Genomic DNA, 15,636 nt, shown 5'->3' with positions numbered 1-15,636 from the left:
CACCCGTTTTATTGGTGCTGAGCCCGGGCGCTCTGCAGGGCCCCGGAGCGGCACCCGGAGAGATGCCAGGTCCCCTGGGACACGGCAGCTGCCTTGCCCCTATGGAGGGAGCGAGACCGTCACTTCTGCCTTGACGCAGTCCCTTTACAAACAGCCCACCTGTGCCGGGCGCGCTCAACGGCGGCACAAGCCTTGGGTTTCGTCCAAGCATGACTTTACGCAAGCATTACACGAGCCCACCAAGAGTATGTTTTTCTGGGTCAGTGTTTCGAATCCGCAAACGTCACTAGGATCCCCGGCCCGGGAGCGCGAACCTGGACCGATTCCACTTCTCCCCATACTTCAGCCCCTGGTTTCCACTCTGCTGGAAAGCACAACGACCGTGAAAGTCCCCTTTGCCGCCGGGAGGGAGCACGTCCCCGACGGTCCGGGCAGGGTCTGCAGCGGCCTCGGCGCCGGCCAGCGAGCCCCAGCCTACGGGAGAAGGGAGGAAGGAAAGGGAGGGCGGGTTTCCGCAGGAAACTTAAAACCGACCTGCCGCCAGGGTCAGGACCGCGTTGGCACCTGCACAGCTCCCATTTCACGGCGAGTGGAAAGAAACCGCTCAGCCCGGCACCCGATCTTCCTCCCCGCCTCTGCTCCCGCGCGCTCCTCAGCTGCCGTGCCAGGCTGTAAATCTTTCATTGCCAGCGATACCCCGCCGTTGCCAGCTGAACCCTTGGGAGAAAGTCAACGCCGCCGCCAAAGCTCTCGCGTTCAACCCCAGCATTGCTCATTTAGGCTGGAGAGCAAGTCTCCATCCAGCAGGAGCCCTGGGCACGGCGGGAGGGAGGGTGAGAGCAGCATCTGGCCTTCGAACCCCGCGTGAAATCGTCACTGATACCCAAGGCGGAATATGGTTTTCTTACCAGTCTCCGTGCAACGTAGTTGCTACACCGTTACATGGAAATCTATACATCCCTCCCCGCCTCCGTCTCGCACACACACACACATACGCTCACACTCCATTTAGAGGTAATTACATCAGGGCTCCGCTTGCCAAGCTCTGCTCAAATACCTCGGAGCTGATTGAATTGACAATTGTACTTGATGGGGATGAAGCGATTAATCGCTTATGAAACACTGAACAATGGGGCCTGAGGGTGAAGTTCTTCTTCCATTTGCGCTCCATTTATCTCCTTCTGCATCATATAAAGTTACTGCTATTAAACTCCATTCATAAAATTGTCATCTTTTTGGCTGAGAAAACGTTGTCTGTATTGATCGTGGCCAGCCAAATAGCGAAAACAAAAAAAAAAAACACTCAGCCAAAACACTCCCTGGGCTGCAACGCAATAGTGACACCATTATTTTCCCTGTGGAGTGAAGTGCAAAGACTCAGCTTCTGATCTTGGCTACGCTGAATAAATCCAGCTGAATCAGTCCAGGGAGCACGTCCTGGCTCACAGCCGCGTGCCCGAGAAGGCCCCCAGACGTATGGGTTCTAAACGCTGCCCAAGAAAAGGATATTTTTACTGGGTTAAAGGTATGTCGAGGTCTTGCAAAAAACGGGTTGGATAAATGAAGTTTTTCTGTGTGTCCACAGAGGAAAGGCAGCAGAGCTCGTACCACTGCAAACGTCTCTACAGTTCTGTCCGGAGGGACACAGCCAACAGCGAGAAGTTAATCTTCACACCAATATAATCACTGGGGATGGACTTCAGGTTCAAAACACTGACGAAGGAGGAGAAGGCTCCATGTCCCACTACCCCTCCCAGAAGGCCGCCCGTCTCCTCTTCCCAGGTAGTTTAACACTGAGCAATGGCTGGTTTTGATGTGGATCCCTGCAGAACGTCCATCTGGGCCCATCACAGACCGATTAAGTTCAGCACGTCTCATGTGCACAACCAAAACTTTTGGACACAACTTTGAACCTCCATGAATCTGCAGGTCTTTCAGGCTTCACTCACCTCTAGCCATTAGGTGCCTCAGTAGAAGCTACAAAGGCACAAGTCATCCCGTGGAGAAAGACCCAGCAGAAGGCAGCACCCTGGTGACAGCAGCAGAGGAGCCTCCTGGAAGGCACTTCAGGAAGTTGGGGCTCTCGGGCTGAGAGCAGGAGGCAGAGAAATGGGCAGGTGCTGCCACACTATCCCCTTCCAAAACTGTGGAGATGACGCCCTGCTTCTGCTCTTCCCCGGAAAGCGATGCTCCCGAGAGCCAAGAGCTCGGAAACACCGCAAGCGCTCTGGCTTCTGCCCCCGAGCCGGCACACGGAGAGAGGGAAGACGAGCTCGATTTGCCCAACTGTGCCTGTACGGAAACACCGAAGCTGAGCAGTTCATGCGGAAGAAGCTGGTGTCCCTAGACTGGCTCTGAACCCAGAACGTCCGCTTTGTTACAACGATCAGACCCAGTGCTCTATACGGTGCCATTTTCCCTTATAATTATTTTTGTAATACTGTAATTTATGTGGCATGAAGGAGCAATATTCCTCTGCTAAATGAATTCTCAGCTATTCCTTACCCTGGTTTGAGCCTATTCACTGTGCTGGGAGGAAAAAAATAGCTGGAGAGCCACCTTCCACAAAACGCAGCCCTATTTCTGACTAAACTGCGCTCCACTAAAATCAATTTACTGAAACAATAAATCCTTTTACCCTGTGGAAAGTAAGCGGAGATAAAACAGCTCATGAACAAACAATCATGGGGACTGCAGGCTGTGCCATTAGTCGGCGGGCAAACTATAAACCTCACAATCTATTTTCCAGTAAAAGTACATACAAACAAACAAAATTACGGTTGCCTCCTTTTCTGGGGGAAAAAGCACTTGGGAGATGATGTAGCCGTGTCTGCTGTCGTGTCCGAGTATTGCAGAGCGTGAGGCTGTAAGGTCTGACGGGACACCCCTGATGGGACAGGGGAGTTCGGGGCTCATGACATCCGATTCCAGCTCAAACCCTGGCTCTTGGGATCACCTTGGGCTAGTCGCTTCGGACCCGTTTGCTTTGCTTCCTCCCAGCTCTTCCTCCCCTCTTGGCCTGCAAAGTCCCAGCTCACGTTTCCCGCGCTCTTTGCGGAGGCCGGGTAACGACAGATAAAAGCTAATCGGTTGCGATAGGTCATTTGGGATGCCACCAGCCCAACAGTTACTGATAATGAGTTTCCTGTAGGAACACAGAAAACCTTCTGCTAGTCCGAGCATCAGTGGCCCAACCACCCTACGCCTGCAACACGTCTGCGAGACGCGGCGACGGTACATTCATCTCTCGTTGACGGTATTTATAAACGGACCCGTGACGTACAGCACGGCCAACGAAACAAACAGCAACACACGACCCGCACCCGAGCTGAACATACGCCGTGAAACTTCGAGATATTTTGTTAGCAACACAGCCTGCTAACGCACTTAAAAGGTTTGCAGGAACCAATTATCACCCTTTCTGCCACCTACTGACATCAATTATTGCTCAAATTTAAGATGATGACAAAATGTTTTAGAAGCCACTCGACAATCCGCTGTCTCTCTCCGGGAACGCTTTGCAGCGGCAGGGGCGTCCCGGAGCCCCGCTGACGAAAGCCTCTCCCTGCCCGCCCGCGGCAAAGCCGAGCGGCGCCGCAAGCCGCGGCAGTTAGCACCAGCAACTCACGCAAACGGCGAAACAACGGGACATAAAACCTGCTGGCGCTGAAAAACGGGAAGGCAAAACGTCTCAAACTTGCTTTTCTACTGATCCCCCATCCGGCTAATCTATACGTTACGGTGCCAGGAGAGGGGCTTTCCTGCAGCATCGCTTTCTGCGAGGAGCGGAACGAACCCAGCTGCCCTTTCCCGAGGCTGGCGGTGGTTTCCCCTCCGCCACCGGCTCCTGCAACCGCTCCCTGGACGCGTTTCTGCATGGCCTTGCAGGTTTTGCTAGGATAAGCTTAAAGGCCGAGGCCACGAAAGGCGCTGGGATTACTCTTTTAACCTTTTTTGCACTGACGTGCATCGTTTCTCCAGGTCTGCCGCTCCCTGCCCAGGCTGGCCGGCTGGGGGGCTCTGGGCGAGCCCTGCTCCCGTCCACGCCAACGGCGCCAACCCTGACCGCCGCCGACGTCGCCGAGAGCAGCTTCCAGCCCCAAATCTGCTCCCAGGACGCTTCCACGCTACAGCCGGGTACCGGCGCTGAGCGCTGAACACGTCTCTTGCCTGCAACGCACCCCTGGGCGGGGGGATTTGCTGGGTCGATGCACGCGCCCAACCAGCCTGCTGTTAAAACGCTCACTTCTGCAACGAGCTTACGATCTCGGCCGTGAGGACCGACTTCAGGCCAGCCGTGAACGCTGGCTGCGGGCTGCAGCACGGCCACGGTATAGACCAGCTCCGGGATTTCTTCCCGGCCTCCGAGGCACCAACCGGCAGGGAAGCCCCACAGCTGAAAGCCATGCCAGGCGTTGCGTTTGTAACCTAGGACTGCAAAGAAATAACAGAGCGAGCCAAACTGGCAAAGTCAAATCTCTGCCCACCACCTCTCTGATGGGACCGATGGAGATCCGCACCGAGGGCAGGAGGCAGCAGGGATGGAGCTCCTCTCCGGAGCCCAGCGACCCGGCTGCGGAGACGGCAAGAGTCAGGGCAGAGGGGTCCCAGCCAGCGCGCCCTGGAGCTGGGAGGACGCACAGGGCTAGGAAGCGCGGCTGCGCCGAGGAGCAGCGGCAGCCACGCTCCCCGAGCGGTACCGCGCCACGCGACTCCTGCCCGGCAGCGCCGTCTGCTCTCGGCAAGGGCTTGCCTTTAATTGCCCCTATTTCAAAAGCCGAGCGCGTTCCTGACGGCGCTGAGGTTGCTAAGCCAGGACCAGTTTAGGAGGGCAGGGCCACCTGCCATTTGCTGGTGAGACTACAGGCTCCACAACACGGACATCATGGGAAATCCAGTACCTAGGATGCGTTTAACAGGTAATTAACCAAACGCTGAAAGCAGCCTCTGTAATTTTCTTATATTCCCAGAGATCATGATAACAAAAACTTGGCAAGGAAAGCATTAGCTGCTCAAAGGGACGGAGACCTTCTGCAAATGAGATCAGGCAACGCTGCGGCCAAGCGCTGTGCTGGCTTATTCTCCGCGCAGCCCGACTGCAATAAACAGCGCCTGGCTGCAGAGCTCAGCTCGCACACGCAACCCAATTTTCCTGCTCAGCGGCGCGTGGTTCTGCCTGTTACCGTACTCGATAGCATGCTTTGTTCCACCCTTGAAGACTTCTGCAACAGGGAGCAACGCTTTGTTTAGGTACATTTCAGCCTCCATGGATCTAAAAGGTGACTGTTTTATTGTTTTGCTGTTCTTTCCTGAGCAGTAGTAATCACACCACAGCAACCTGTACCCAACGAGGACTGGAAAATCCCTCCAGAGTCTGGCAGGACTACACACCCGGGCTTCTGTGCCAGCAAATCTGCCCAACAGACCGTGCTAAGCAACAGCGCCAATTCCCAGTCCAGTTACTTGCGCTTAACAGAGATGCACTAACGGATTTTAAAAACGTGTGCCGATATAACAGAGCAGTAACGCAGGCAACGTTACGCTGTGATATTTAAAGAAAAGTGAGAAAGGAGAGACAGCCCAGGATTAGCATTCCTGAGAACTGTGTGTTTTGACTAGGAGATCCTCTCTCCTCTGACTCCATCTGTGCAGTTGGCTGCCCCTGTGAGATATGCTCTCAGACCTGGCCGGTCAAGGGAAGAGCGGTCAGGGTCCACGTGCTCATCCTGACGAGACATCTCCTCCTGCAGCACAGATGCTTCAGGGAGCAGAACTGGAGACGAGGCTGGTCCTGCCACTGGAGCACGGTGATGGGTGCTCTGGAGTCCATCAGTTCTGCAAACCAGATTCCTGCTCCATGGGGGAAACTGCATTATTGCTGCAATCATCTGCTTTGCCCTGTTCTTCTTGCACCGGGTCACAAAACCCCTAAGTGAGAGGCACTGAAATGTACCCAGACCTTGCACTGCACCAATCCACGTAATCTCTTTCTGGAGAGTCAGAATGAAGTTCCTTCTTCAAGGCCTTTCGACTTTCGTTCCACATCATTACTTAACTTAACGTCCACTCAATACGCACCCCAAGCAAGCAGAGAAATCTCAGCAAGACTTACCCATCTCCTTGAGCTCCATATTAACAAGTTCCAACCAGCAAGCATCAAGCTCATCCAAGTCATAGCGGCTCACACCTTGCAAGTATGTCCTAGTCGCTTCCGAAATCTCAGAGACAGGCGGGCTACTTGGCAAAATCTGTGAAGGTGAGTTCTCCAGCTGGGGTATGATCCTAGAAGGAAAGAAGCAAAGGTTGAGAAAGAGTTACAATTTGCAAAAAACCACTGCTAGCCAGCCTAGCAAAATCAAAGGAGTTTTGCGTGCTCAACACGGTCTGTGGTGCCTCAGATGCTTGGAGATTCAGAACCTGGACACCTGGGCAAGTATTTTCACAGAGGCTGCTGGTTCTCGATACCTTATTCGGTGGTTTGATTTGGGATGCCTTAAAACAGCCCGATTTTCAGAAAATGCCAAGTACATCTGTGGCTGTCAGTTCCCTCTTCCGGTATCTCAAACTGTGAAAAGCTAGACACCCTCATTATCACAACTACCTTATTAAAACCTCATAAATCTCTCTCACACCCATGAAACACACTTAAAAAGACTAATTCTTTGCCTTCACAGGAACGTTGCACAGCTCTGACTGCCCCAGTTCAGCACTGACGCAAGACGCTATTACAAAAGTGCTTATTTATACAATATCACTTGTACCTATACACGGAAGGGAGGAAACACGTCTGAGGGAAGCGGCGTTACATCAGTACGTCTGTGCTAGGGAATGAACCAGTGCAGGCCAGTCTCCCACTCGCTTTGCCCTTAATCTGGTGGAAAATCTCCATGTTCAAATGACCAGCCTTGCCACTACGCTGGGGACATCATGTTCCCTCACTGCAAAAGCTATTACTGCCTGGCCTCGTCTCCTGTTGAGTCATCACAGCTCCAGAAACCCTTGTTACAGGCCATTAAGCGGCACATCCGATATCGAAGGAGACTTTGGTGGCTCTGGCTTCCTACAGGGGGATGCCAAACCTTCTGAGTTACCCAGCAGCCCCCTGGGATTGCAGGTGGCTCCTCAGCTGAGCAACGATTAGTGCACGCAGAGGCGTGCCCAGCACCTCCGCGGAGGTGTCCCAAGCAGCGCGGGAGCACCCAAGGGCACCCGCTGGATCCTCCTCCTGCACCCTGGCATCGCCCCAGTCGGGAAGCAGGGGGTAGACAAGGTAGCCCCAGAAGTGGCATGAAATCAACAGTAATTGCGGTACGGTCATACCTAGTTCTGCAAAAAGGAGCAAAACCTCCAGGATAACAACTCCATCGCTCACAGCCGAGAGCCGGAAGAGGCATTTGAATAAGCGAGAGGCTCCTTCCACTGGGGGAAGATTATTTTTCCCTGCTTGTAATCCAGGCTGCACGACTGCCACCGAACACGAAAAAGAAGGAGAGTCTGTTGTGTGCCAGCGTAAACAGGACACAGCACCAAAACAAACGGCTTGGGCTTATTTTTGGGGGAACAGTGTTGATGTCTTTAAAGAAAAAAAAAACATGTAAAAAACAGAAAAACATCCACGTTTGACTTTGATAAACGCCAGCTTTTCATGGGCTGAGAGTTTGCCCTTTGCGCCACGTCCAAGGAGAACGGATACCTGGGCACACCGCACGGGGCAGGGCAGCTGGACAAAGCGCCGACCCCGCTGGGGCAGTCGGCGAGGGTCCGTCCGAGCGGGCGGTCTTCCTTGAGCTCGGTCGGGCGTCCAGGTGCTCGTACCTGCCTGACTTCCAGCTGACCGGCCCTGGAGAGCTCTGGGTCTCACCACCAGGTTATAGTCCTTTCTATTTCAGGAGCAGCCTACACCACCGTTTTCTTAAGCTTCAGGGCTTCTACACAGGCTTAAATGAGCACTGTTATGAAGCAGGTGAATTTGTTTCTACTGGTCTGGGAATGGGGAGCTTCAGTTTCTTCGACCTGTGCCTCCATCTACCTGTTTATCCTCCTCTACAAATCGCTCTCATAATACTAATCACTCCAGAAAGAAAACCAGTATCACCGCCACGCGCAGGTTTTAATGCTGCGCCTCACGCTCCCTGAAAACACACGGGTGTTTCCCAGTACGAACAAATCCATCCCAGTTAGCCTGCGTTCAGCAGAATCCCACGTTTCAAAAGACCCATCAGGAAGCACCGACCGGGAAGCTTTGTGCCTGGATCTCCACGGTTGTTCCCAGCTTTTGAGGAGTTACATAATTCCCCCTCACACCATGAGAAATTAAGCCATTTTTACACTTCGCATGGTTCCTCTCTTCCTTCCCGCCTCGTGACCATTACTATATGCCTGTTGGCAGCAACCGCCTACATGTTTAGACTCCCGAGTCAAATAAATAACTCTACCAACGGCTAAAGCTGCCGGCATCAGCCTCCTCCCGTTGTTCCCTCGGATATTAGAGGGTTTTCCCCCATCAGAGCTCATGGGGAGGATTGCTCGGGAAAATCACGTGCTTGGATGGCCTCTCCAGGGCAGGAATCGCCATGCCAGTGCTCGGAAAGCCCCGCGCTGGAGCGCGCAGGGGCCCGGGGTCGGGCTACGCCGGTTTGCATGGGCAGGGGACCTCGGCTCTGCCTTGGCTGCACGACCTGGTGCTTCGGCACCTGCAAGAGGAGGAAGCAAACCCAGGACTCTTTGAAACACGAGAGAAACGCCCTGAGGGGTTGTTCCCCTTCTCTGTCCTTTGCCCTTCCAAAACCTCTTACTTAGGGCTAACTTTCCCCTACATACAGCGACCGCTTTGTCACTGATCCACTGAAGTTAACTCTATACATCGATGAACCCAAGAGAAACGAGGTCCAACCGATACGATGGCCCAGTCGCTGCCACCGACAGCGACTCCTCCAGCCGCTGACTCCTCAGGAGGAACGACTGCCGGTTTACAAGAGCGCAACGGAGACGGGGTGCTGGCAGCGCCCGTGCGGATGCGCGCTCAGACGAGACCTGCAGCGGAGGCCCTGCCGGCTCCGCGCTCCTCCCGCAGGGCCGTTTGTCGGAAGAGCGACCCCAGCTTTAAACGTTCGCCAGCCGAGCCACCAGCTAGTGAAGCGCGCGCCCCGGCGCTGCGGCGTCCCGGCGGGCGACACGCTCGCGCCACGTTAGCCCGGCGCTGAAGCCCGCCACGCGCCGGTCCGAGCGATCCCTGCCGAAGGCTCTGCAACGCGAACCACGGGCGAGGGAGGACGAGCTGCCTCCTCCGCGACAAGCTTCCCGCGCTGCGAACGAGCAGGCGTTTGCCGTCAGCTCCCCGTGCGTCTGGGCCGCGCGCCATGGTGCACGAGCGGGGGAAAGGCCAGTCTGCGAGAAGGAGACGGTGGCGCCGGCCGGATCGCTGCCAGGCGGGAGCTGGAGCTGGCAGCAGCGCTGGCGCAGCGCGCGGTCCCTCCCCAAGACACCTCCTCCCGGCACAAGCGTCAACAGGGAAAGACGCTGCAAAGAAACAAACACAAACCCAGCAACGTCCTTCACCGCGTTACGCCCTTCAGAGCGACTTCTCCGCCTGGAGAACTTACCGCGCAAAGCCGGAGGGTCCAACCCTCCTCCTGCACCAGCGTAACCCGGGCAGCCAGCGGCGCGGGCACGGCGCTCGGCCCCGGCGCCCAGCTCCGCTCTCGCCCCAGCGCCTCGAGCGACCCCGTGGCGGAGCAGCGAGATGAACCCTGCAGCTTGCCCAGACCCGGACACACGGTGCATGTGCCGTCTTCCCTGCAGTCGCGGCCGTCAGAGCGACTTTCAGAGCCACCGGCTGGAGTGGCAGTAATTCGATTGCGCAGAGGGCAAAACATCGAGAAAGACGTTCTGCAGCTTTTCCGGTGACGTGCTGCGTGGTCTCCAGCAAGCCAGTCAGCCTCCTTCGCCTTTCGTCCCCCCATCGATAAATTGTAAAGACAGAGGTGCCCTGCTACCCTATGGATTACCCTCCTACAAATTCCAGTCCAGGGTCTGAAAAAACCCTACAGAAATACTAGCTGCCGGAGAGTCTCCAGATTTTAAAAATGAGCTCACTGTAATCTAGGACAAGGCTTGGGGATTCAGCAAAAGCCGTACTTAATGCAGACAGCAGTAATAACACAGACACTAAGCACGCTCCCCTACCGAGCTCCAGGACTTCAATCTACAGAGCTCCCAGCCCCCTAAGATACATAGGGGTCACTGGTGCAACGGACGTTGGTCCAGGAAGAGTCGAAACTCTCTTTGCCTTGACCCCAGGTCCTGGGGAGCCGTGCAAAGCACCGCATCCTTGGCAAGCCACTAGGCCAGCTCAGCACGGCGGTCTTACAGGAGAAAGCTCAAAGCCGCTGAGAAAAAAAAAAAAAAAACCCCAAAACCCTGCAGCTGCAGTGAATGTTTCTGCATAGCTGCTGGGAAGAGATGTCTGAGCAGATAGCGGGAGCTACGCTGCGCGCTCGGCCCTGAGCCTTTATTAATCCTAGTTATATAACCTGCTTACTGAGCAGCCAGCTGCAACAGGTGACGCTCTGAAATACAGCCAAGCGGGGAGGCGCAGCAAGTTGGGCTTTGGACTGCCCGAGAAAGGAGCCTCTATTTTTAGCCCGGCGTAAAAGGGCGAAGATTCACGGCGCGCGCAGCACCGACGTGCGCTCGGTTCGACGAAGACGCGGGCGCAGGCCGATGGTGACCCGGGACGCCTTCCTGCGTGATCGGCAGGACGGCACACGCGACGCGGGCCCCCGAGAGCGCAGCCTCCGCTGCTCCGCGGGGCGCTGGCTGCCCAACGGCGCCGCCGGGGGAAAAGGACTTCGAAGGGAACCGCTGAGCCGGGCGCTCGGACGCTCGAGCAGAGGGACCCTCGCCTGCTCAAGCAGCCGCCTGCCCAGCGCCGCGCTGCCAAACCCGCACGCGCGGTTGGACTCCCGGCTTTCGGAGAGGCACCGGCCGTGCAGCCATCAGCCAGCGCGGACGAGAAAGCCCCGGCGTTCAGCTTTTTCTAGCGCTCCACCATTAAAATGGGTTTTCCTCAGTGGCACGCGAACTGGAATTCACAGAGCGGCTCTTTGCCGCTCGCTCCGTCACTGATTATTAAGATCAAGTTAATCAAGATGTACAGACACAACAGCGCGCTCCACACGCTCGCTGGCGCTCAGCTAAAATGTTTGAGACGTGCCAACGACGACGCCGGCACATGCCTTACTACGTCTGGAAAAAGCACGTATCGCGGAAGTTCATAAGGTGCTGCAAGACTTGTTTTTCACTACAGCATCATGCCATTGGCACAGCTCTCTTTAAATGCAGCTCACCGACCGCTACTAATCACTAGTCCTACGAGCAAAGAGTGTTAATATGAAATGTCTCTTTTAAAAAGAACCAGCCCATTAAACTCTGTCCTAGCTGGGCTGAGGCTAGTGCCCATCTCGCGCTCGCTTTTGCCGGAGCCACGCGAGATGTGCGGAGTTTGGCCGTGTCCACGTGACGGCTGTGAAGCTGCTCCTATTAGTCTCAGGAAGACAAACTCTGCTATCAAAATCTTACCCGGGGACTACACAGAGCCACTAACTGATAGCGAGACTCAGCTTTGCCAGACTTTCCACTTCAGCAGCGGGGCTGAAACGTGATTGAAGACACCTAAGTGGAAAGCAAGAACCGTGCGTTTGGATCTGGCTCCAGTTATGCTAGCTTTATACCGACATAGATCTTCCGACTTTAGTGCAGCTCCACCTGATTTGCACCGGTGGGAGATGAGACTCCAGACCCAGGTCTGGATCTCCTTAGGAACAGGGTTGCCTCTAACCGGGACGTTCTGCTCTTCCGGATGGCTCGGAGCAGCTACTCGAGTGGTGCTTGACACCATACAAAACACTGCAAAAATCAGCAGCATTTTCCACCTACTGCCTCCCGATGCAAACGCAGGCACCTGATGAAGAGTGAGGACCTAGGAGCCCTTTAGTCACCTTCTCGCTTCTCGGAAGGCGTTGACTCCTCCAACAGAGATGTTGCATCATGCTCCCCGCTGCATCCACCGTTTCCCTGTCCGCTCGACCCCGGCAGCTTATCTGGGAGCAGCACCGATATAGCTGACGAAGATAGAGACAAAAATGCCCTGCCTGCCCTAGGGCCACATGATAACGCAGGCGTGCGCTATGTCACGCCAGCCGCTGCGGTCAGCGTACGCGACCAACTCCCCTTGCTGGGCCAACAGGCGCTTGCGCGCGCCCGTCGACGGGCTCCGAGGGCTCTCCTGAAACGGTCGCACCCCGTAACACTAACGGGGCAGCTTCGGGCAAACAACGTTCCTTAGGGACGCGCAAGCTGAGGTCTGAAAACTCATTTCAGCAAGGCCTCTACGGCGCGTCCCCGCCTCGCCCACGGCCCTTGCTCCGCCACGAGGGTTTTCGGGCTGGCGAATGACCCAGCAAACCCCGCTCGAACCGCGCGGCCACGCAACGCGCCGGGGAAAGCTAGCGGCATGCGAGGGCCGGAGGCGCGCGGCCTCCCACGGGTGCCCGGATTTGCTTCGCAGGCTGAAATAGCACTCCTAAAAAGCCGCCCGTTGCCCTGTGCCGTACGCCAAGGTGTGCGAGAAGAGCTTTTCAGCGCGCAGACGGGAAGATCAGACGGCAGAGAGGGCTCCCTTGGGTGGGGAGCAACAGCGACAGCAAGAGATCACAGAATCACAGAATGGTTGAGGTTGGAAGGGACCTCTGGAGATCATCTAGTCCAGCCTCCCTGCTCAAGCAGGGTCACCTAGAGCATATTTCCCAGGATCGCATCCAGACGGGTTTTGAATATCTCCAGGGAAGGAGACTCCACCACCTCTCTGGGCATCCTACACTTTAATACAGCATAGCGGTTATCTGCACCCGGATTTATAGCAACTTAAGGAAAGTAGGAAACCTGAAAGCCGTAAGCCTAAGGAATAAGGCAAATGAGCTCAGGAGCAGCAAGCGAGGAGCCGGGTCAAGCCGGGGTCAAGGGGACACGGCTGCAGCAGAACACGTCCGTCTGTCCGTCTGTCCGCACCCGCCGGAGTTTTCCCGAGCGCAGCGTTTTGCTGCTTGGGGTGCAAGCGGCGAACACGGCACAGGGCCTGACCACCCAACCCCTGGGGAGCTGGGCTGCAAACACATGAACGTGTCCAGAAGAAGCCCCAGGTAACCTCTCTTAACCTAAACTAGAGAGCGGTGGCAATGAAGAGCAACCGTACGCAGCAGTAAGTGCGTCCCGGAGCACATGGACAAGGCGAGATTCAGAGCTTTAAAGGCTCCATGAGGTGTGCGGGGTGTTAAGAGAAGAGAAAGTCCCAAGCGTGCTGCTTCGGTGGGAATGGAAAACGTCACGAGGCCCCGGGTGACTCGTATTAGACGAGAGGAATATTGTAAAACGAACCAAAATAGGGAGGCGGGCAGAGGATAAATAATGCTGAAGCTGGAAATTAAAACATTTCGGAAACAAATGACCTCCCAAATGGCACCGTTCTGGCTGCAGAAGAGTGCAGCCCTGGGGAAGAGCTTCTCAGGTGAGCCCCCAAAGCGGCTCAGCCCAGGTGCCCTGACCGCCGGTCTGTGTGCGCTCTTCCACCTCTAAACCACCCATGGCCACCACCTGCTGTCACCTCCTCCGAGTCCCCAGCAGAGTCCCACCAAGCCCTGCAGGAAAGAGGTGGTGCTGGAAGGACAGAGGTTGTCCCGGTTGTGGTGTCGAGCGGCGCGGTTAGGGCAGGAAACCTCGTCAGGAAGGGTCAGCTCGGGGTGCAGCCGCTCGCAAGGGAGGAGGCGAGGGAGGGCCTCCATCCTCAGGCCAACTGAGTAGCTGCTGCCCATGATGCCGACGTGCGGCCAGGCCAGCAGAGTGAAGTCTCTCTTGATCACATGAAGTACCAGCGAGCTTCTCTGGAGGAAGAAGGAAGACCTCAGCAAGATACAAGCCAGGACTTCAGGTTCAGCTAAGGAACTGAAATACCCTCCTCGGCCAGAGGCAAGGGCTCACGCATGCAAGATCTCCTCTAGCACCTTGCTGCTGTCCCCGATAACCCTGACTGCCAAGGACCGCTCTCCTCCAGAGATGAGAGATGAAAGCATGGCTGCTACCTCAGGTCCAACTGTGCCACACAACACTGCGATGCTTCACCAAACGCTTTTCCAGCTGGGACCTCACAGGGGGATCCAAACACTTTTCCATCATAGCTGTTGGTGAGGCCCTTTGCTGTTCATGGGTCACCACCATCATCCTGCAGCTTAGAAGCAGCCGCTCCACCAAAACAACCAGAGAAACGATGGTGAAGCCGCTCTCTGAGCCCCCGGGGAAGGGCACCAAAGGGGGAGGCCAGGACAGCCAGGCTGTTTCCTCTGCTCCCATCCAAACCACCTTCCATCCCAACCGAGCCCTCCTTACAACAGTGGTTTTTTACCTCCTCCAAGCGGCTTGAAGAACCCTGATTACCCTGGAGGTGCGTTTATTCCTGTATTTACCCAGCTAGATAGAGAGGTGGCACTTAAATAAGCTCTTGACTGATGTGGGCTTTTTCTTTAAATGAGAGGCTGAAAATTGGGATCAGCCTAAAAAGCACAACAAACCTGAGGCCACTAGTCTGAAAGTGAGTCTCAAGGGCACTTCAGGAAAAGGAGTAACTGGACCCCAAGACTCTCGAGGATTGCATGTATCCCTGGAGCAGATTACACGTTAATAAAAAATACGCAGCAAATTCCCACGGTTAATCATCTCTGTAAACTGAATGCTTCCCTTGGCTGAAGGGAGAAGGCGTTTTTTTTTCCTCTATATGCTCCCTTTTAATGTACTGGATAGAAATAATAAATAATCCCATAGAGCGTTTCTCTTCTGCAAATACTTAATTTTATTACAATGAGGGCTTTAGTCAGTCATCTTTTCTTTACCTACATACATTCCAGCCTAAATTAGTCTTGTCCACTGTCCATAAATAAATCAGCTTAGGAAAGTCAGTGGAAAGATAATTCTGCCAGCGACCTTCGGTGGATGCTGATACGGTTATTACTGCCAGCTCTCGGCGCGGGGGAATTCTTTGCAGCATACTCCAACTTTAAAAAGGCGTTCTGCATTTTAAAGGGACAATTTCCATTTTCTGCTTATTAAAATAGCATCTAGCAGGCCATTCAGACCAGACGCCCAATCTTCTTATGAATTTAAGCTAATAGCTTTTATAGACGTTATTGCTACTCTGTAGTGAGCAGAATTTAAGGGCTGATGACATAGAAGAAAAGGACAGAAATCGCAAGACTGTGGCAAAACGGTAACAGTAATGATAGTCGCAGTACCCCAAAAACCAGACTTTCTAAGCCTTAGCCTACCTAGGCCCAAATTTCTGCCCTGTGTTGGGCCTAGTTATCCCATTTGTATGGCCTCTAATGAAGTCTGTAAAACCACGAGCCAAAAACTACGCCCCCCCGCCCCCAAGGCTCAGCACGAAGAAGAAAGAGAAAGCCAAGAAGACATTAAATTGGGTAGATTTTAAATTAACTGGCCTGATTTTAAAATTGCAGGCGAGCTAACCGGACCGGCCGCCCGAAGAGCCTAAAAGCATCGGCGGCAGCCGGCGGGAGCAGGGGCTGGTGC

The 15,636-nt window shown here is 54.8% G+C and overlaps 1 protein-coding gene across 5 annotated transcripts in view; it reads right to left on the bottom strand.

Annotated features, from left to right (window-relative positions):
- The window catches only part of JADE2 (jade family PHD finger 2), a 68,920-nt gene that overhangs the window by 29,982 nt on the left and 23,302 nt on the right, over positions 1-15,636 (bottom strand). For all 5 annotated transcript variants that reach the window (XM_068959207.1, XM_068959208.1, XM_068959210.1 and 2 more), the window contains one exon: positions 6,113-6,282. In XM_068959207.1, coding sequence (XP_068815308.1) covers positions 6,113-6,282 — 170 coding nt within the window. The remainder of the gene's footprint in view (positions 1-6,112; positions 6,283-15,636) is intronic.

Source organism: Struthio camelus, chromosome 13 (assembly GCF_040807025.1).
Source record: "Struthio camelus isolate bStrCam1 chromosome 13, bStrCam1.hap1, whole genome shotgun sequence".
Taxonomy (NCBI): domain Eukaryota; kingdom Metazoa; phylum Chordata; class Aves; order Struthioniformes; family Struthionidae; genus Struthio; species Struthio camelus.
This window is presented reverse-complemented; position numbering and strand designations above follow the sequence as displayed.